The sequence below is a fragment of the Bidens hawaiensis genome, unplaced genomic scaffold, assembly GCF_021521415.1.
Source record: "Bidens hawaiensis isolate Kalapana, Puna unplaced genomic scaffold, B.hawaiensis_p1.1 tig00046877_1, whole genome shotgun sequence".
In the NCBI taxonomy this organism is placed as follows: Eukaryota; Viridiplantae; Streptophyta; class Magnoliopsida; order Asterales; family Asteraceae; genus Bidens; species Bidens hawaiensis.
Genome location: NW_027506011.1, coordinates 13,481 through 35,425, shown reverse-complemented (window position 1 = coordinate 35,425; position 21,945 = coordinate 13,481). Strand labels below are relative to the sequence as shown.

The following is a 21,945-nucleotide window of genomic DNA, read 5'->3' as shown; positions in this document are numbered from 1 at the left end:
TTCTGAACGTTGGCTATCTGTTTCAAAATATCATGTTTGAGAATAAGCTGGTAAGATTTCACACGAATGGGTTTCGGTCTCTCTTTCTGGCTCAATGCGTAGGCTACCACATTTTCTTTACCGGGATGGTACATAATCTCCAGATCATAATCCTTAATCAATTCTAACCACTGACGCTGCCGCATATTCAGTTCCTTTTGCTCAAAGAAATAATTTAGACTCTTTTGATCGGTATAGATGACACAAGGGATACTATACAAATAATGTCTCCACAACTTAAGCGCAAACACAACCGCCGCCAATTCTAGATCATGGGTAGGATAATTCGCCTCATGAGGCTTTAACTGTCGTGAGGCGTAAGCTATGACTCAAGCCCGCTACATAAGAACACATCCAAGCCCCTGGTAAGAAGCATCAAAATAGACAACCAGATCATCAGTGTCATCGGGCAACGCTAGAATCGGAGCACGCGTCAACCTGTTCTTTAATTCGAGAAAAGCCTCCTCTTGCTCAGTACCCCAAACAAACTTAAAGCACTTCTTAGTCAACTTGGTCAATGATGAAGCGATTTTCGAAAAGTCGGGAATGAAGCGGTGGTAATACCCCGCCAAGCCCAGAAAACTACGAATTTCAGACGGAGACTTAGGGGATTCCCAATTGTTCACAGCTTCCACATTTGCAGGGTCTACCAAAATACCACACGGGTTGATAATGCGACCTAAGAATTGAACCTCACGTAACCAAAAAGAGCACTTAGAAAATTTCGCGTACAATTTATTCTTTCACGGTGCCTCCAAAACTTCCGTGAGATGATGAGTGTGATCGGTTTCGCTCCTGGAATAAATGAGGATGTTGTCGATGAACACAATAACCGAACGATCGAGCATCGGTCTACACACCTGGTTCTTAAGATCCATGAACGCAGCCGGTGCGTTGGTTAAACTGAAAGACATCACGAGAAATTCATAATGTCCATAACGAGTGCGGAAAGCAGTCTTAGGAATATCTTCCTCACGAATTTTCAACTGATGATACCCTGACCTAAGGTCAATCTTCGAGAACCAACTAGCTCCTTGGAACTGATCAAATAAGTCATCGATCCTTGGTAGAGGTTACCAATTTTTCATAGTGAGCTTATTCAATTCACGGTAGTTTATGCACATCCGCATGCTACCATCCTTCTTCTTGACAAACAGGACTGGGCACCCGAAGGTGAGATGCTCGGTTGAATGAAGCCCTTGTCCAGCAAGTCTTCCAGTTGAGCCATAAGTTCTTTCATTTTGTTTGGTGCGAGACGATAAGGAGCTAGAGCAACGGGTTTTGCACCTGGCATAAGGTCTATCTGGAACTCGACCTCACGATCCAGTGGCACATCTGACAAATCATCTGGGACCACATCCGGGTAATCCCGAACAATAGGAACGTCAACAATGGTAGCCACCTCGGTCTTCACGTTTATAGCATACGCTAGACACGCCCAGCAACCCCGCTGGATGAGTTTTTCCGCCTTAAGCATGGATATGATATGTGGTGTCGCACCACTCCAATCTCCGAAAAAAGTGATGGGGGTTCCATCCGGGGCCCTTAAACGCACAAGTTTCTGATCAAAGATAATCTGAGAATCTACACTCTCGTGCCAGTCCATCCCAAGCACCACATCGAAACAGCCAAGTGGCATCAAATACAGCCGTACCAGAAATTTATACCCGGATAACTCGATGAAGCAACCCTGAATAGCCCTAGACACAGAAACGAACTTTCCTACGGCGACCTCCACCTCAAACAGATCGTCTACACGCTCGGGTGATTTAGTTAACGTGGAACAGAAAGCGGTAGACACGAAGCTCCTACTTGCACCCGAATCAAACAAGACCGAAGCCTTTAATTCATCAAGTAAAAAGGTACCTGAAACAACATCCGCATCACCCTTTGCCTCTCTCTTGGAGATGTTGAAAGCCCTCGCCTTGGCTTTCGGTTTTTCTTCCATTTCCCTCCTCGAGGAAGTCCCCTGATCGGACCCCCCCCTCCCCCCCCCCCCCCGTCTTATTGGTAGGGCAATTGGATGCTAAGTGCCCGGCCCCCTAACATTGGAAACAAGTCAAACTCGAACACTCGTAATGGGGGTGTCCGGTCTTCGCACATCTAAAGTAGGGGCCAGTCCCAAGCCTACACTCCTCCTTATGCGGTTTCCCGCAATTCTTGCATTTATCCACCGTCGCATCCCACCTATAACCCAGAGTCTCTGTTTTCACCCTCTTTCCAGCCGTATTAAAGTTATTTCCCCCGGGCCATTTGCCATTTGCATTCGAGTTCCAAGTCTTCCTAGTCTCAGACGACAACATCTTCTCTCTCCGCTCATATAAGTACCAGCTAGGGTAACCACCGAATGGAAAGAGCCCATGTCGGTAATCACCACACCCCTACAAATATCCACCGGAAGACCCTTCACATACTTCTTAATTCTCTTGGCTTCGGGAGTAACCAGATCGGGACATAAACGAGCCATTTGATTAAACTTTGTGGTATACTCTCGATGCGTCATACTACCCGCCTCCAAGGTCAAGAAATCCTGTTCAGTCTTATCCAACTCGTGTGGAGGACAAAACTGATTCAGAACCAACTTCTTCAACTCCTCCCAAGCCATCCTCCTAATAGAACGATCACCCATAGCCTGAGCCAGATTATCCCACCAACAAAGCGCCTCAGAACGAAACAAGGAAGTAGCATAAGTCACCATGTCTTCCCCTTTACACTTACTGACCCTCAATACGGCTTCCATCTCTCTCACCCACTGATGTGCTGCCAACACATCCTTAGTACCATTGAAAGTAGGAGGGTCACACTTCTTGAAATCCCTATACGAACAACCCCGGGTAGATACACTAATCGCATGAACCTCATCTCATCCTCACTCAGAACAAACACCTCTTCCTCGACCTGCGTCTCCTTACCCTTCCCTTCCTTATCCGAACTCTTACCAACCAATGATTCCTCCATGGCCCTAACAGCCTCAGCAACGATATCGGGAATGGCACTATGGAGAACCTAATAAACCTCCTCCGTGATGGCTGCGTGCATGGCAGGGTCTAAGGCGGGGTTATCCCCCCTCATGAATCAGGGTCTCTTCCTGCTGCGGAGTTGGATTCACTCTCTTGGCCTCGGCACGTGGCTTATGACCACGACCACGAACACTAGGACGTCTTCTCTTAGCTGCACAAGTATTAACCATGACTTATCCCTACGAAGACAGAATTTTAACACGGTCAAGTACAAGTAGTATTTAGAAAATGTAAGGTAAGGGTAAACTGCTAATGAGATTGATCAAGTGTAATTAGTCGTTTACTTTACCCGCCCGTCCTAAGCACCCCCACCCCTGACCATATTAGCGTTCTATCTAAAACTTAGGCAATTATTCACGTAATGGAAATTTTAAACTCATAAGAACGACTAAACAATTAAAATTACCACTTCGCGTGCAGCTGCTCGCCGTTGGCATTTCTAGTCTTTTATTTTACAGTTCGAGTCCAAACATTAGGGAATACTCGGATCCCTCGAACCATGGCTCTGATACCAACTTGTAATACCCAGAATCCCGGAAATGCTACAGTTGGTAATCATATCCCAAAACTTTACAAAAATTTCAAACCCAAAGCAATTCATTTTATTTTGAAACCAGTTCAAAGTATATAATCAGCGGAAAATCATAAGTATCAAAAAACAAATTCCAAACCCGAGAAATATGCCCAAAACAAATTTGAATACGTTTAGTAATAATTGAAAAGAAACAGTTTGCATTATAAATTTTCCGGACTAGATATGCCTCCAACCATTAGAGTAGTCTCGAGCACGTCCAAGCGGTAAACATCCTCTTCTTAACCTGAAACTCAAACTAACATACACACAAAATCAGCTAAAGCTAAGTGAGTTCAAGTTTTATTAAATTTCATGAACAAATCATTCCAACATTATGAGTATGAAACCGTATAGGAATAATAGGCAAATGTACAAATGATAAGTACATCTAGATATAATGACCAATTAATATAATCGCAGTCTAACACGCGTACGGCCTAATTATATACTACAGGAATTTAAGAACCCGTCATAATGATGATAATGCCACACGAGCCTCCCCCCACGGGATTTAAGAACCCGCCACAGGATTTAAGAACCCGAGTCGTATAGTTTGGCCTGGCCAAATCACCACACACATAAGGAACCAATTAAAATAGTGAACATGCCACACTAGCCTCCCCCCCCCCCCCCCCGGGATTTAAGAACCCGCCACGGGATTTAAGAACCCGAGTCATATAGTTTGGCCCGGCTAAGTTCACTATTCATACAAGGAACCGACTACATGATGAACAAGCCACCCTAGCCTCCCCCCACGGGATTTAAGAACCCGCCGCGGGATTTAAGAACCCGAGTCGTATAGTTTGGCCCGACCAAGTTCATCATACACACTAGAACTAAGTAATATTGCTAATCATAAGCCGTAAAGTAACATATGCATACACATATATATAAGTCATCCCAAGATACTCAATAATAAAAGTAAGCCTACGAGGAATCATTTAAACAGTTTAACGAGTAAAATCAGTTAGGTGTGTATGCTAGCCCAAAACATGAAAAGAGTCAAAAAGGGTATCATGAACTCACCTGAAATTAGGCACACAATCACCACGAGCTAGAGAACCCCTAAGTATTCCCAAAACTCAAACGCCTGTTGGTTTACACACAATAATTACTCACGATACCGAATGGACTCGTTTATCCTACGAGGCGTTCTAACATGGTTCGAGTTACCTAAAGCCTTGACCTCATCAAGTTCAATTATAAGAGCCCCCGGGCCTTGTGTTTACCAAAACAACCCTTAGATACTCCCGAGAATAAAGAATTCCCAAATTACCCCTCGAGGATTTTATTTCTTTCACCATACAAATATAAAAAGAAGATTATCAGAGGAGGCGGACATAAATTTTTCCGAATTATTTTTCTATGGGCCTTGGAAACAGATCTACAACAACTCTACAACATTTTCAAATTCCTGCCACACTTTCATATACACAAACCTACATAGACTTAACAAAATTACACATGAACTTAAAACCTCATGTTGTATACATACAATAACACGACATTAGACTTTTTGTAACGACACGCCCCTCCACCCCTCACCCACGCTTCCCTATACACTCACTTAGTAACCATCACATGTACTTTTTAAATCATTCATGTAACTGTTCATACATAACTTTCACTTACACATGCCCCTCACAATCCTACATAAAGAAGTTGTATTTTTTTTATCCTACGCGGTATTTTAATAATATCATACAAAAGCGATATCTAACCTATATATATTATATATATATATAATAAAGGAAATCAATATGGGACAGCTGTCCCATCCACAATCACCGTTATTTTTGTTTTCCCGCCCATACCTTATTGTTAATTCCCCACGGGTTATTAATTTTGTTGGAATAAAAAGAATAAAAGAAGTCAACATATGTTTTATATTATTAAATATAAAATTAATATATATTAATATTAAAAAATCATCATCTTCTCACGGTGGTTAATAAAAGAAAAACAGTTTTTTTTTATATTAACCATAATTAGATTAACCATTATCCCTAACATTCTGATATATGTTCATCCAATCTTCATCATTGATTTCTTCTTGAGTACACAAGAATACTTCAATTCATCTATGTGCTAACCTTGGAGAGCGATTGGCAACATCTATTTGTACCCCGGTAGTGCTCAAATCGCTTTTAAGGCAGTGTGATTACACACGACACAGGTTCAATATTATTATTGCTTTCGTTTATTTAATTGTTAGGCAGATTCCTCCAACATTTTAAAAGCGATTTTGATTTCAAATCACCCAATTAGAGATATGAATCTGTCAAAAATTATTCCTGATTTGTCGAAACTCGAACCATTAGACGGAACCAATTACCGTCGTTGGTCTCAAAAGATGTTAATCTTTTTTGAGCATTTGGATATAGATTATGTTTTACTTGAAGACCCATCCAAATACTATGTTCAATCAGCCCCTATTCAGAATATTGCTTCATCTTCATCCATGCCTTCAACAGAAACTGTTAAAAAATATGAGAAGGATAACAAGGCTGTTCGTGGTCATTTATTAAATCATATAACCAATAATTTATTTGACTTGTTTATTGAATATAAATCTGCAAAGTATATTTGGGATACATTGAATAAAAGATACGGGTCTGATGATGCGAGAAGGAAATGGATCAAGTGCACGATTGTGAAAATCTTGTGGCTACTATTTTATCTGAAGGAATGAAGATGTGTGAAGTCTTACAAGCAAATGTTCTGTTAGAGAAATTTCCTCCATCCTGGAGTGATTACAGAAATTATCTCAAATACAAGAAAAAAGACATGTCTTTGCAAGAACTAATTGGTCATATGCGAACTGAAGAGGCTAACCGACTCAAAGATAAGCTTTCCAACATTTCTTTAAATGCTTCTAATGCTAATCTTATTGAATCCTCAGGAACTGAAAAGGGTAATAAGTATAAAGGGAAAGACAAGAAAAACAACAACTTTAAAAATTATGGGAAAGGAAAGGGAAGCTTGGTGTTTCAAAAAATGATGGAAAGTTCAAAAAAAACCGTCTCAGTGCTATTTATGTGGGAAAACTGGTCACAAAGCTTATCAATGTCATGAAAGGAAAGATCAAGGTGCTCAACTAAATGTTGCTGAAAATGAAGAAATAATTGCTACTGTGATTGAACTAAATATGGTGGAAAGAAAAACTGAATGGATCTTAGACTCTGGGGCTTCAAGGCACTATTGCAACAACAAGAGTTTAATGTCTGATTTTCAAGAAGTGGTCAATGGTGAACCGGTTTACATGGGAACAAGGGACATGGCTGGAGTTCACGGCAAAGGGAAGGTTCTTTTAAAACTTACTTCTGGAAAAACTTTAGCTTTATCTGATGTTCTATATGTTCCTTCTCTTCGTAGGAATATAGTATCTGGGGTAGTTCTCAACAAAGTTGGCCTGAAACAAGTAATAGAATCTGATAAAATTATTATTTCAAAGAATGGAAACTTTGTTGGGAAGGCCTATCTTAGTGGTGGATTATTTGTGATGAACACTGTTAATGTTTCTGATAATGCATCTAGTTCTGCTTATATTGTTGAGTCTGCTGATATGTGGCATGCTAGATTAGGTCATGTTGGATTTTCATCTATTAAAAGACTTAAAAATGCGGGCACGATTCATGTTAGTAATATGCATGAAAAGGTTAAGTGTCATGTATGTGTAGAAGCCAAACATGCTAAAAAATCTTTTAAAAATGTAACTAGCAGGAGTACTGATTTGCTAGAACTTATTCATTCAGATTTAGCTGATTTTAAAAATACAACTAGTAAAGGAGGTAAACATTATTATATGACTTTTATTGATGATTATTCAAGATATACTAAAGTTTATATCTTAAGGTCTAAAGATGAGGCCGACAAAACTTTTATGATTTATAAATCTGAAGTTGAAAACCAACTTGATAGAAAAATCAAAAGGTTAAGATCTGATAGAGGCGGTGAATATATTACGAACACTTTTAAAGAATTTTGTGAACAAATGGTATTATACACGAGTTTAGTGCACCTTATGTTCCTGAACAGAATGGTATAACCGAACGAAAAAATAGAACCCTTAAAAATATGATGAATGCTATGCTTTTAAGTTCGGGGTTATCTGATAACATGTGGGGGGAAGCTGTTTTATCTGCTTGTCATGTAATTAATAAAGTTCCACATAAAGGAAAAGATAAAACACCATATGAACTATGGAAAGGCTATGCTCCTAATTTAAAATTTATTAAAGTGTGGGGGTGTTTGGCTAAAGTTGGATTGCCTAATTTTAAAAGAACCGATATTGGATCTAAAACTATAGATTCGGTATTTGTTGGTTATGCTCAAAATAGTGCTGCATATAGATTCATGTTATTAAGTGATAAAACAATTATTGAATCTAGAGATGCTGAATTTTTTGAAAATGAATTTCCCTTGAAAAGATGTAAAGATATTGTGTTATCTAATGCTATGTTGTTTGCTAATAAACCATTTTCTAGTTCAATTAATGAGATTATTGATAATATTGAGCCTAGAAGGAGTAAGAGATGTAGAACTCAGACTAGTTATGGACCAGATTTTGTTACAACTTTTTTAACTGAAAACTTTTAGATTGATATGCTTAATGAGGAATATGTTTCTGTATACTTGATAGAAAATGATCCTAAAACTTATCAAGAAGCTGTAACTTCTGTTGATGCTAGTTTGTGGAAAGAGGCAATTAAAAGTGAACTAGATTCTATATTATTTAATAATACTTGGGAATTAACTGAATTGCCTAAAGGGACTAAGCCCATTACTAGTAAATGGATTTTTAAGAAAAAAACTAAGACCTGATGGAGCTATTGATAAATACAAGGCTAGACTTGTAATTAGAGGGTTTACTCAAAAAGAAGGAATTGATTATTTTGACACATATTCTCTGGTAACTAAGATCACAACTATTAGGTCACTTATTGCTTTAGCATCTATACATGATCTAGTTGTTCATCAAATGGATGTTAAAACAGCATTTTTAAATGGTGATTTAGATGAGGAGATCTATATGTTACAACCTTAGGGATTTATTATTTCAGGTCAAGAGCATAAAGTATGTAAACTTAAAAAATCTTTATACGGGTTGAAACAAGCACCTAAAAAATGGTATGAAAAATTAGATAATACCTTAAAAATGGATGGTTATTTAGTGAATAATTCTGATTCGTGTGTATACTCTAAACAATTTGAATCAGGATATGTCATTATATGTTTATATGTGGATGATACGTTGATTTTTGGTGCTAATGTAAATGATGTCAGTAAAACCAAATCTTTTTTATCATCTAAATTTGAGATGAAAGACATGGGTGAGGCTGATGTAATTCTAGGAATTAAAAGAAAAAGAAATCAATATGGTATTTCTTTAAATCAATCACACTATGTTGAACAAGTACTTAAAAAGTTTGGTTATTTTGATGTAAAACCCGTAAGAACTCCTTATGATCCTAGTGTACACCTTAAAAAGAATAAAAGTGAAGGTGTATCACAACTTGAATATGTAAGGATCATAGGAAGTGTTATGTTTTTAATGAACTACACTCGACCAGACATAGCTTATACAGTTAGTAGACTCAGTCGTTATACACATAATCCTAGTAAGGAACATTGGGATGCGGTTCATCAATTATTAAGGTATCTTAATGGTATTATAGACTTAAGTTTGCATTATAATAAATTTCCTGCCGTGTTAGAAGGATATTGTGATGCTAATTGGGTCTCTGATAATGATGAAGTAAGTTCTACTAGTGGGTATGTGTTTATGTTAGGAGGTGGTGCAATTTCATGGAAATCTTCTAAACAAACATGTATTGCACGCTCCACTATGGAGTCTGAATTTATTGCTCTTGAGTTAGCAGGGCAAGAAGCAGAATGGTTGAGAAGTTTATTAGGTGATATTCCACAATGGGGAAGGGAGGTAACTCATATTCCTATTCATTGTGATTCACAGGCTGCTATAAGTGTCACCAAGAATGATGTGTATAATGGCAAGAAAAGACACATACGTCTAAGACATGGTTCGGTAAAACATATGTTGAAAGACGGTGTCATGGCTTTGGAATTTGTGAGATCTGAAAGAAATTTGGTAGATCCATTAACTAAAGCATTTACTAAAGGTTTGGTCTTATCAACATCGAGGGGGATGGGGCTTAAGCCCAATAGTGAGGATCGTATGGTGGGCACCCACAGTGGTCAAACAAAACCATATGAATCCTAATTTACACTACATTCTCATCCCTATGGCGAAAGGTAGTGTTTTAAATAAAGGTTGAGAATTATCTCTTAATGAATTCATAGCCTAATGAGGTGGTTATTTGAGACGAACTTGATGAATTCACAGAAAATGTGTAGAGGTTGAACATTCTAATGTTCTTAATGATTTCATAACCAAAGTGTGGGTTAGTCTATGTATGAGGTAGACTTTTAATTGAAATCACCTATATGAGTGTGAAGGTGAGGCCGCTTTCTATAAGAGATATGGGCAATCTTTTTAGATCACTCATGAATTCCAAGGTTTGTAAATGGCCACATAATTTGTTGTAGTACCGCGAAGATTGAATAGAACACTGGGTTTGGTACGTGCTGTGGGGGTCTCATCTGAATTCATTAAGTTTAAGAGTTATTCACTTAATGAAATTCTAATTTTGTCTCACTCCACTACGTGTTAATTCAAATCGTAAGATATTAACACTTATGTACAAAACAAACTCAATATATGATCAAAATATTTTGAATTGTTGTGACTATCTTTTTGTGGGGGATTGTTGGAATAAAAAGAATAAAAGAAGTCAACATATGTTTAATATTATTAAATATAAAATTAATATATATTAATATTAAACAATCATCATCTCCTCACGGTGGTTAATAAAAGAAAAACAGTTTTTTCTTTTTTATATTAACCCTAATTAGATTAACCATTATCCCTAACATTCTGATATATGTTCATCCAATCTTCATTATTGATTTCTTCTTGAGTACACAAGAATACTTCAATTCATCTTTGTGCTAACCTTGGAGAGCGATTGGCAACATCTATTTGTATCCCGGTAGTGCTTAAATCGCTTTTAAGGCAGTATGATTACGCACGACACAGGTTCAATATTATTATTGCTTTCGTTTATTTAATTGTTAGGCAGATTCCTCCCGACAAATTTTACTGACATTCATTCCTATACTCCAGCGAAGCCTTTTTCATGATTGGGTTCATCTCCATGTTCACAGTTCCAGAATTCATCTCCCTAATGCCTTGAAATCATCTTAGCCGATTGATAGTGGATCCTTTCGTTTTCTGATTTACGGATTCATCTTCATCGGCTCCGCTTTACATTCAACCCTTAAATCTTTGTGTATTTTGATAATCTTTGTAACTTCATTCAATACTGCCATCATCGATTAACATTCACCATCTCAGCATTCTTCTTCGTTCGATTCAAAAAGTTATGTTCTAACTTAAGAACTTTGGTTCTCATATAAATCTATCTTCGTGTACGAATTATATAAACCCTAAATCTAAATTTCTATTTCGTTTAACAATTTCTTAACCTAAAATCCCTTAATTTGTCCCGAAATTTAATAGTCGTATTGCATATCATAGTCTTGGTGTTATGCAGTTCAATTATTAGGGTTATAGTTACATGTTAAAGTTAATTCATTTGGCTGTGTTTTTTTCCTTCTTATACTACATCGACAATATATACTTCCATTTAATATTACATTTCGCTTTACAATAAAGATAGTACAAATATTATGCAGAGTGGATAACTGGGTTGAAATTTCTTTTGAAAAATATGCAGTTCTGCTATAGATCCAAGCAATTGCCTTTGTAAGTTTTTATTTTTTTGATAATGACAAAAATACCCTGGATTTGAAAATTTTTTGTTTAGAAGGGTATAACTTGAGCATTTTGTGCTTATTTCTTTCTAGGATGGTGACCCAATTTTAACCTTATGTGTTTCGGAGGCAATTGTTAAATCATTTACAATATTTTTAGCCATTTTTTGTCGGCCCAAAATTTTCTAGCCCAAATGGCAAAACTGAGAAACCAAAACTGAGTCGAACCTAAATCAAAAACGAAAAAGCTAAAACTGAACGGTTTTCAAAAACTCAAAAACCAACATTTTAATTTTAGCCCAAAATCAAACTGACCTGACCCTTGCACACCCCTGCTAATAAAATTGAATATGTTTGTTTGATACAGCGGGAAGTGCGGTCCAAACTCTAGCCTCAATTGCAATTTGTGGGATTATTCACTCTATAACTAGAGGGCAGCAACTTCTTATATTAGGTGTAGCTGAACGAGCATTATTAATGTACAATTCTTATAGTCAAATTTGCTAAGCATCAAAATGACTTGGGGAAATCTATTTTCTTAGCCTGAAGTGGATGGTATTTTCTCAATATTCTTGGCTTAAAATACCAATATACCGACATCTTTGCTTAAGTATATATTTTTCCACTTTAAGTCATTTTCAGTGTACGATGCTGCATGCTATACAAAAACCTATGAACACTGATTCTTGTAGGTACACATACACATCAAGAAACACTTCATTTGTGACTGCCATAAACTGATGATGGCATCAAACAATGATTAGGAAGCTTTACGCATTAAAAACACAAGTCAGTTGAAATTCTATCCGTCTTACTCATTATTCTTGAGTACGTACGTAACTTGAAATCACCACCTTATGTTGTTTCAGGTTTTCTGGATGCTTCATTAGAGTTACACAAGTCTAAAACTCATTTACTGGCATTGAATGCTGTGCAGACCAAATAAATCCTTATTTGTAACTTATAAGACATCTACCCTGAATTCGGGTCATAATTTTCTCATTCTTTTTTCATGCACTCTTACCATTTTGGTTTTATTATATGATACAGATGGTTATTTTTTGGTCATGTCTACTGTTATTTGGGGAAGCCAAATTCTTCAAATGGTGTTCTTCTCTTAGGAAACAATTGCATTTTGTGCACTACTTTTGTTGTTTGTTGTGATCTTGATGCAAACCTTTATTTGTTTTGATCCATCTTTTGGTAGTGTATACAAGTTATGATCCTATATGAAGCCTAAAACAGGGTAAGGCAGATGTTTGCAAATGCTCATTTATTAGCTATTAAACAGCAACCCGTTTCACTTTTGTACTCATGCTAAATGTACATTGTTTTGCTACCAATATGACGGTCAAACTTTGCAATTATGTTTTGATAGTCATTGTGGTGTTGTAGCGGTAAAAGGCCAATTATGTGACATTTCAATAAATATGTGGCCTTTGAAACATCTTTTGTTTTCTAAGTTTGGTTTTTGTTTATATGGACTTTATATACGTTGTATCTAAGGTCTTAAGATTAATTATACATAACTAGGTTATTGACCCATGTACGACCGGACGGAAATATAGAAATCGTAAAGTACATACATATACAACTTTAAACAATAAGATATTTTTGAATGTATTTTTTGAGACGGCAACATGATTAAGAGAAGAGAAGAGACCTCTTTTATAACATGCATCTTGAAACGTGACCTAAACATCACCATCAACCGTACGAATATTTTCAAAGCATATAGTGCCTTTCACCTTGCTTAAAAGAAATTTTAAACAGTAGGCTTTGTTGAAAGGATAAGGAATAACATGAACTCTTCCAATAATTATAGAAATCAAAGGTCCATTTAAGATATATATGTTGTATATTTGATGAAAATCGAAATTATGTATTGATATTAATGGGTGAACGGGAAAAACAAAACCGCTTACCGAGAAATAGAAAGGAAGGACAAGTTGGTTTGAGGATCCGTTGGTCAAAGGAAAAGGTGTCCTGATTCCGAGACGGAGCCGTATGATGCGAGAGTACCTTTACCCAACTTAAAGAACTGTGCCATAAATTCATAAGAACTGCTTTTTGAGAGTTACGTGTTAAAATTTTAATAAGTTACAGAAACTTAGAAGAAGAATAATACTAATGATTTAACATTTTTATTTTACTTTTTTAATATAATTGAGGAGTGGTATAAATTTGAATATGTAATATGGTTGAAAGTTCAAATTTTTTTCTAAATAACCAATTAACTTGTATTATTAAAATGTATATAATGAAACTATTAAATTTTAAAATAATCATATAGTGAGGGTCATAAATATTCAATTTTATTTTTTATTTATTAAATTAGAAGGAAATTATGAGAATGGTTGTTATATATGGAAATGAGTATTTGAACCAATAGAAATAGGAGAAACCATATTTCTTTAATATATATATAGATATAGATATAGATTGGCTAGGAGTACAGCTGGTACAAGACACTCTTTAATGTGAATTATTATTATAGTTGAAAGCATGTTTATTTAATAGAACAAAGAAGCCAAGGAGAATCTGTATCTAACATTGTAATTATTTATATCGTATGCATTCATTATGTATGCTATTAATTTTAATTACTTTAATGTATTTTTTTTATTTCCATCCCATGTAGTATACGGGTTCTAACCTAGTACTATAACAAAATATATTCTTAAAACCTACACATGACTACACAAAACCTACACTTGCATGTTAACAACACAAATACATAATATACTGCACGTTGACTATTAATATATAATAATCTACACGCCAGACACTATTTTACGTGATAATCATAAAAAAACAAATATATAAGATGATCATTAATTTAGGGAACTTGATGATGAGTATTAATTAAGGGAAACTGGATAATGAGCACTAATTCAAGAAACTTGTAATAAGCATTAACTTTAATTTAATTGTGCCCATATGGAGATGACATTCCTGCCCTTTTACTTAAAAAGGCATTATTTTAGTGCCTTGCTTATTACAAAATTGACATTCCTGATTTCTACCATTGATTACAAATGATTAATGGTTCAAATTGATTTCTCATATTTCTCACTCTAATTTCATTTCTCTATTGAACCATCCCCTATATATATATATATATATGAAGAATATCATTACAGAACTCCTAAATTATTTAAGAACTCGAAGAAACTCATATTATCTAACATTTTTTATAAAAATTTTTATACGTTAATATTATTTGATTGTAGTTTTATCACTTTTTATATTTATATATATGATTACAATTATATATATTAGTTTTTATACATCTCTAATTTTCTTTTACACATATGAAAGTTTGTTATTACATAAATTTTACATATATGCAAACTTGTGATTTATAAATGTAAATCAAAAATTTATATATCAAATATGATAAAACTACTCTCAAATAATGTTATTATATAAAAAATAAAAAAATATTTGGTTTTTAAGAGTTTCTAAAAGTTCTTAACGTTTTCTGAGTTTTTAAATGAAACTAACCCTATATATATATATATATATGTATGTATATATATTTATGTATGTATGTATATTTGAACTTGGTGTTGGACCGATATAATCATTTTCTTTAAATTTTCGTTTAAAAAGATTGTTAATAAGACCTCGTTGTTTCATCTTTCTAGTCCCCTAAGTTTATATATATATATATGTATGTATATATGTATTTATGTATGTATGTATATTTGAACTTGGTGTTGGACCGATATAATCATTTTCTTTAAATTTTCGTTTAAAAAGATTGTTAATAAGACCTCGTTGTTTCATCTTTCTAGTCCCCTAAGTTTAGAAAAACAAAAGTTAAACCATAAATTCATAATCAAATTCAATTTACACATAAACCCTAAATCCCTAATCATTTCCAATTTACACGTAAACCCTAAATCCCTAATTAATTCCAATTTCTAATTTATATTATCCAAATATCTAATAAACCATAATCAATCATTTTATTGCCCATAAATAATTCCAAATTAACAAAGTATATACACAAACAAACAGTTATAATTTTAGTTAAAAGTAGAAAAACGCCTAAATTGAACAAGTAAAAGTCAAACCGTGGAAGAGGGAGCAGCGATTGTCAGCTACTCAGCTGTAACGTGATGGTCCAGTGACCAGTGGTGGTGTCTGGTGCATTGCTGATTACCTAAGTCATTGTTTGATCTCCAGCTCTTTTCCAATTTCAAAACAACGAGCTTTTTTTTTCCTTTTTTTAAACGGTTAATGTGTTTAATTGATTTAGGCTTTAAACTTTGGTTGGCTTTAATTAGGTTGAGCTTTTAAATGGCTGGACTTTAAAAAAGTAGAGGTAGCATCATACTTTTTCAAGGGTAGCGAAATACGATAACCGACCAAATTAAAAATTTTTACACCACCGACGAAAAGTTGAGGGGTAGCGGAGCCTACCCCTGGTTTAATACCAGGTCCGCCCCGTTTGCAACCCTATAGCAATGGCATGTCACAGTTGTCTTGGGTCGTTCCATGTTAAGTGCTAGCATTGTAGTTAGGCACCATAATGGCGTTATACAACTTTGTGTGCCTATATCATTCAGTTTATGTTAACATCGTAACATTAAAAATGGTGTGGGCTTCGTGTGTAACCTTTGGCCAATAATCAGTATTGAATTACTTAAAGTTCCCTCTCTTGAGTTATACTCTTGTCCTCGCGATTACGGAAACAAACAAATAGTCTAAACCATGATCGTTTACATTAAGCAAATCACTCGAAGGTTTAACAAGACACACAAGTGGCACACATATTATACAACTTTACATTTACATATTCATAGACCTTAACACAAGCTCACACATATAGTAGCATCTGTCGATAAGTCAATCATGCTAGACTCCACCGACTTTATTCAAACACACATATTCCCTTCCAGATGTTATGGAGCCTTAGAGAGGCTAGTTCCGAGATGGAGGCCATGGACGAGTTTCACCAATATATATATGGTGAGTATCTGTTCCTGTGTCATTAACGGTATATTTTGGTTCATGTGCAATGCGGCTTTCTGCGCTCACTCTCCACGGTTGATCAGGAGTGGGAATCTTATATGTGTGGCGAGAATCTGTTGTCACATCATCGTCAAAACCATTCGTGGCTATTGGATGTTTTTCAGTGACATGTTTTGTGTCGGGACGGCTCGAAAAATCATAATGGTGGTGAGAATCTGTTCCTGCATCATTGTTGAAATTATTTGTGTTCATTGGATTTTTTTTAATAGTAGATTTTGTTTCTGGGACAAAGTTTTTTGTTGCTTTCACTCCCAAAAGATGATCTGGACGATTGGCAAAGTTGTATTTGTGGTGAGAATCAGTTCCAGCAGCATTGTTGACATTGTTTGTTGATTTTGTTTCAGCTGCAATGCTTTTCAGTGTTCTCACTTGCCAAGAATGATCTGAACGAGCTTCAATAGTTCCAATGATTAGTATTAGGGAAAGAAAGGGTATGAGCGCTTTGATCTTGATTGGCATTTTCATGACTCCTACCAAATTCCTGAAGAAAATACAATTAACAAGGACCAAAATTAGTTCCAAACGATGGTATGATGCTTCCCCTCTATTTGACGGGTCTAAGGTTCAAATCTTGCAATGTACATGTATTGGTGGTTAATCTTCCTATTCTAATAAAGTAAAATAAATGTGAACACTTGTCATGTTTTGGTTAATTCTTATAATTTTTTCCCTCCAAAACTAATATACCCTAATATATGTAATAAATCAATAATTATTCACTTTCCTTTTACATTATATTTATATAATATCTATATATTTTTATAAATATAATTATTAACATATTATTTTACTATATATTCAAAATACTTAGTGAATTTCAAAAATCAACAACAAATTATGTTTCTCAAATGAAAATTGTTTCGGGTTTTTTTTGTGGAACTTTAATTTGATTTTGTGAGTCAAAAGTTGGTAAATAGATTGTTTGGTACAAATTAATTACATTTTGGCCAAAATTTGTTAGGGTCAAAAATGAAAATTTTGAGTATTTTTAAAAGTTTGAGAATGCAAAATAGATTTATCGTCAAATTTGTTATGGGTTCAAAGTGTTAACTTTAAAATGTCAAAAGTATGAAAGTTAAAATTTTAAGCATAATTCGGGTTTCAAATTAATTTTTAAGGGCATTTTTTGAAAAATAATCAAAAGGGTCGGGATTTGACAAACTGACTATTTTCCCCTCAACTATTAAAATTTAAGAAAACATTGCGAACACTTTCGATATGCCACCCACATGCCTATCAATGCTTAACTTTTATCAATTTGAAATATTTATGTCAACATTAATTTTTCTTTCAATGGTGATCAGAACATCGTATGGGAAGCATGACATGCTAAAGTATGCTCAAATGAAACAAAATATTCACAAAATTGAATGGGTTAACATATTGTTTTTTATGTTGTCATTATGACAAAGTCGAGAAGCCTTCTGAAACTTATCAAAATATTTTTCATGGTGTAGCTCAGAAAAACATAGTTCTTGAAGAACATCCATTATTACAATTTAATGTTCTACTTTTCTTTGATGGGTGGTAAATTGATAAATATATCAATAAAGGTAACGCTCCTTTGGTATTTAGGCTGAATGGTTAGAACTACTATCGTATGAGAAGTCTTATTTCCAAAATTAGTTCATAACCAAAATTCTTTCATACATATACGACACCGAGAATGAATTTTTAATAGAAAGAAGCATTTTCGGGTACGTTTTTGCATGGGCATTTTTTTATTAAGTTCATTTAAAAAAAAGCATTTTGTGATATAAATAAAATCAATTTATGTACACATTGTATAGATACAAGCATAGATGTAATACATTTTTTTCATATACGCTATGTGATTATTTGTTTTACTTATAATTTTATAATTTGAATTATCCCGTATGTGACACGGGTTCTAAAAACTAGTAATAGAATATTATGAGACGTTCCAAAAGAAAAACGGGAACCATACAAGTTCCAAAATACTTATCTAAGCATTGACAGTGAAGTTACCGTAGTTGTAAATGTATATTGCAATTATCTCTGTCATAATTAAAGATTTTTTATAGTTATTTTGTTGTAGCTTAAATATAATTGATTAATTGTATGAGTTTTACATTATTCAATAATTATTCTCGGTTAGATAGAATATATTAACTAGATAGGATTTTTTGAATTTCTCTACCATATAGTTAAGAGATTTAATTGATTAGAGTTTATTGTAATTACTAGATTTTATCCCCGTATTACGGGGGTTGTTTTTCATTATTCGTTTTACATATTTATATATGTATATGTATATTTGGATTTTAATTTTATTAATTGTAAAAAAGTTAATAATAAATATACTTGATGTTTAATGATGAAATGGTTTAACAAATAAATGATATGTTATAATCCGGTTTAAAAGTTATCTGGGTTTGGTGATACCCATTACCCGTTTATTTTCTTTATTACAAAATTGTTTCTTAATTTTAAATAATATATTTTTTTAAATAAAATAGGATATTAATTTTTAGTATATCTCTATTTTATAGGATTTTCATATCAAATATTTGATTAGATTAATTTTTAATATAATGAGATGTTATTACTCATTTAAGAGCTATCTGGGTTTGGTGAGACCTTTACCCGTGAATTCGGGTTAAATGCGTGAGAATCCTTCATTTACAAATAAAGCAATATGATGGCTTGAGATAATGGTTGTTTTACATTTTTCGTTCTTAATATTTAGTTTTTGGATTTTAATTTTCTTTATTGTAAGAAAGTTAATAATATACTTAGGCTTTGATGATGAAAAGGTTTCATAAATAAATGATATGTTATAACCCGTTTAAAAGCTATCTGGATTTTGTGACCCATGACCCGCTTATGTTTTTTTACTATAAAATTGTTTATTAATTATAAATAATATATTTTTCTTTTTGAATTGGATATTAAATTTTAGTATATTCCTATTTTATAGGATTTTCATATCAAATAATTGGTAAGATTTATTTTTAATTTAATGAGATGTTATAACCCGTTTAAGAGTTATTTGGTTTTGGTAAGACACATACCCATGAATTTGGGTTAAATCAATTAGAGACCTCCATTTAAAAATTAAGTAATCTGGTGGCTTCTGTAAAAAGGGGGAGCGACCACATCGCGACACGTAGGATTTTAGGGTTTTCATTTATATATATTATAGATAGATTCTTATCTTCAGTGTCTTAAAAACCGGTTCAAACCGGCCGGTTGAATCGGTTAATCGGATTTCGCACAGCAGGCCGGTATCTTGAGCTCGGTATTTTTGGCCAATTTGCTAGAATATCGTACCGGCGGTTTTTTCTACAATGCCGGTTTTTTCCGGCAAACCAGTTTTATGTCCAAGAAATTTTTGATATTTGCGGCTCGTATTTTATCAAAATTACTTTTAACCCAACAATTAATATTCAAACGTGCAAACTTTATGATTGATTTTTTAAAATTGAGTGCTTTTGTATAATTTTTTTAATATGGATTAACTTTTGGATTATGTTTTATTATGAAATTATTTACTTTTGGGTTATTTTTGGAGTTAAAGTTGTATTTTTAGGAAATTATAAGGTAAACTATTCAATCGGTTGAACCTCCAGGTATAACCTGATTCAACCGGTTGTACTATTTTTTAGCCCAATCCGGTACGAGAAAAAAAAAACGGTTGAACCTCCCGATAAGTTATCTTACTTTTTACTAATCTATTATTTTATTTCCTATTTTCTACATAAAATCATTCTAATGTCTCCATCTAGAATGTCATCTAGATGTCATGTAGATTCTTCCTAATTACTATTATCATTTAATGACTTCTATAAATACAAGAATTATTTTCACTATCTCCTAATCCGTACCCCATTTTTAGTTTTATGCAATTACCCGTTTTGTATCCAAATATATTACCAAATTTATATTCCAACATAATTATTAAAACCCTGATCCTCTGTTAAATTTTTTCATCTTCTTCTTCTTGTCGTCATTGAGTGTCTCAATTTACTCATCATGGTATTATTTCGAAAGTAATTTATTTTTTTTGTTGTATTTCATTTCAAGTATAGTAATTCCAGCTATTGATTAAAGAATTGTATATATAAAATATTAGGATTTGTGCGTTAGTTATTGCTCTTATCTCTCTTAATGTTTAATAATTTCTTTTTTAGATTCAATTGATTTATTTTTTTTACATTAATTATTATTATTATTTTTATTAATAAGTTGTCTAAAGTTTTTGTTATTCTAAAGTACGTGATCTGTTTGAAATTATCTTCAAAGATAACATCTTTCTTCTTTGTTATTAAAGATCTTAAACTTCCATTTCTGGTACGTAATACAAAAAGTTTTTAATGTTTGCTACATATTATAACCAAATTTTTAAGTTTCAGTACATGTTGTTTTGAAAATATGTAAACTTTTTTAGACACTTCCAAAAGAATTTATTAAAATGAATTTTGCAAAGTTTAAAGTTAGCCTCAAACAACTAACAATTGCAATTACATTACAAAAAGTATAATATTAATTGAAAATTTATGAATTTATAAGCAGCTAGCAATTGCAATAACATTACAATAAATAAAATATTAATTAAAAATTAGTTATTTCTATGTCTTTAACCTACGATAGTTGTATATCAATCAATAGTATACTTTCGAATATCAATTATCAATTAATCTATCTATAATAATATACTAGACGGGTGCCCGCGCAATGCAGCGGGAAACGCGGACCTTGATAATCACGTAACGAATTTACGTGTGTTCATTGTTCGATTTGAAACCGTTCAAACCGGTCATTGATTTGATTTCACGATTGATTTTTTTCTTTTATTGGCCAAACGATTTCAATTTTCAACGGGTTGGTTTCGATTTTCGACGACAAAAAAAAACATTATTAACGGTTTCGGTTTGGCTCACGGTTTAATTTAAAAACCATTAAAACCATACCGCAAACACCTCTACGTAAAATTTTTTTTAACTGAAAAAACTATAGCAATATCATATTCAAATTAAAGACAATAAAACGCTCGTTTTTATGGTGCAATGTTTTATAAAAAAATATTAACGTGCGAAAAAGTTATAACCTTTTAAAAATCGTGAGGGAAGTTGGGTTAAAAATAAAATTAGAAAAAGTAGATATGTAAAAGATAGAGGTTAAACTTATAACTATTATTTAAATTTACAAAAAAATGATTAAAGTGGAGGGACTAATATTGTAACTATATTTGAGAAATATGAAAGAAACGTGATAACTAAGTGTTACAATGACCACTTTGCCCCATTTAAATTTGTACCATGTGCTTAAAATATTGTAAAACTCTTAAATCTCACCGTCTTAATTTGCCCATGAGTCCCATATTATATATAGTATAGATATAAATGAAAACCCTAAAATCCTATGTGTCGCGATGTGGTCGTTCCCCCA

The 21,945-nt window shown here is 33.7% G+C and overlaps 1 protein-coding gene across 1 annotated transcript; it reads right to left on the bottom strand.

Moving 5' to 3' along the window:
- Nucleotides 1-330: 330 nt before the first annotated feature.
- On the bottom strand, nucleotides 331-1,987 carry LOC143616367 (uncharacterized). Its single transcript, XM_077089211.1, has 3 exons — nucleotides 1,934-1,987; nucleotides 1,195-1,879; nucleotides 331-401 (listed from the first exon to the last, which is right to left on the bottom strand). Exons 1-3 carry the CDS (start codon nucleotides 1,985-1,987, stop codon nucleotides 331-333), a joined length of 810 nt encoding a protein of 269 aa, XP_076945326.1.
- Between the last annotated feature and the right edge of the window lie 19,958 nt (nucleotides 1,988-21,945).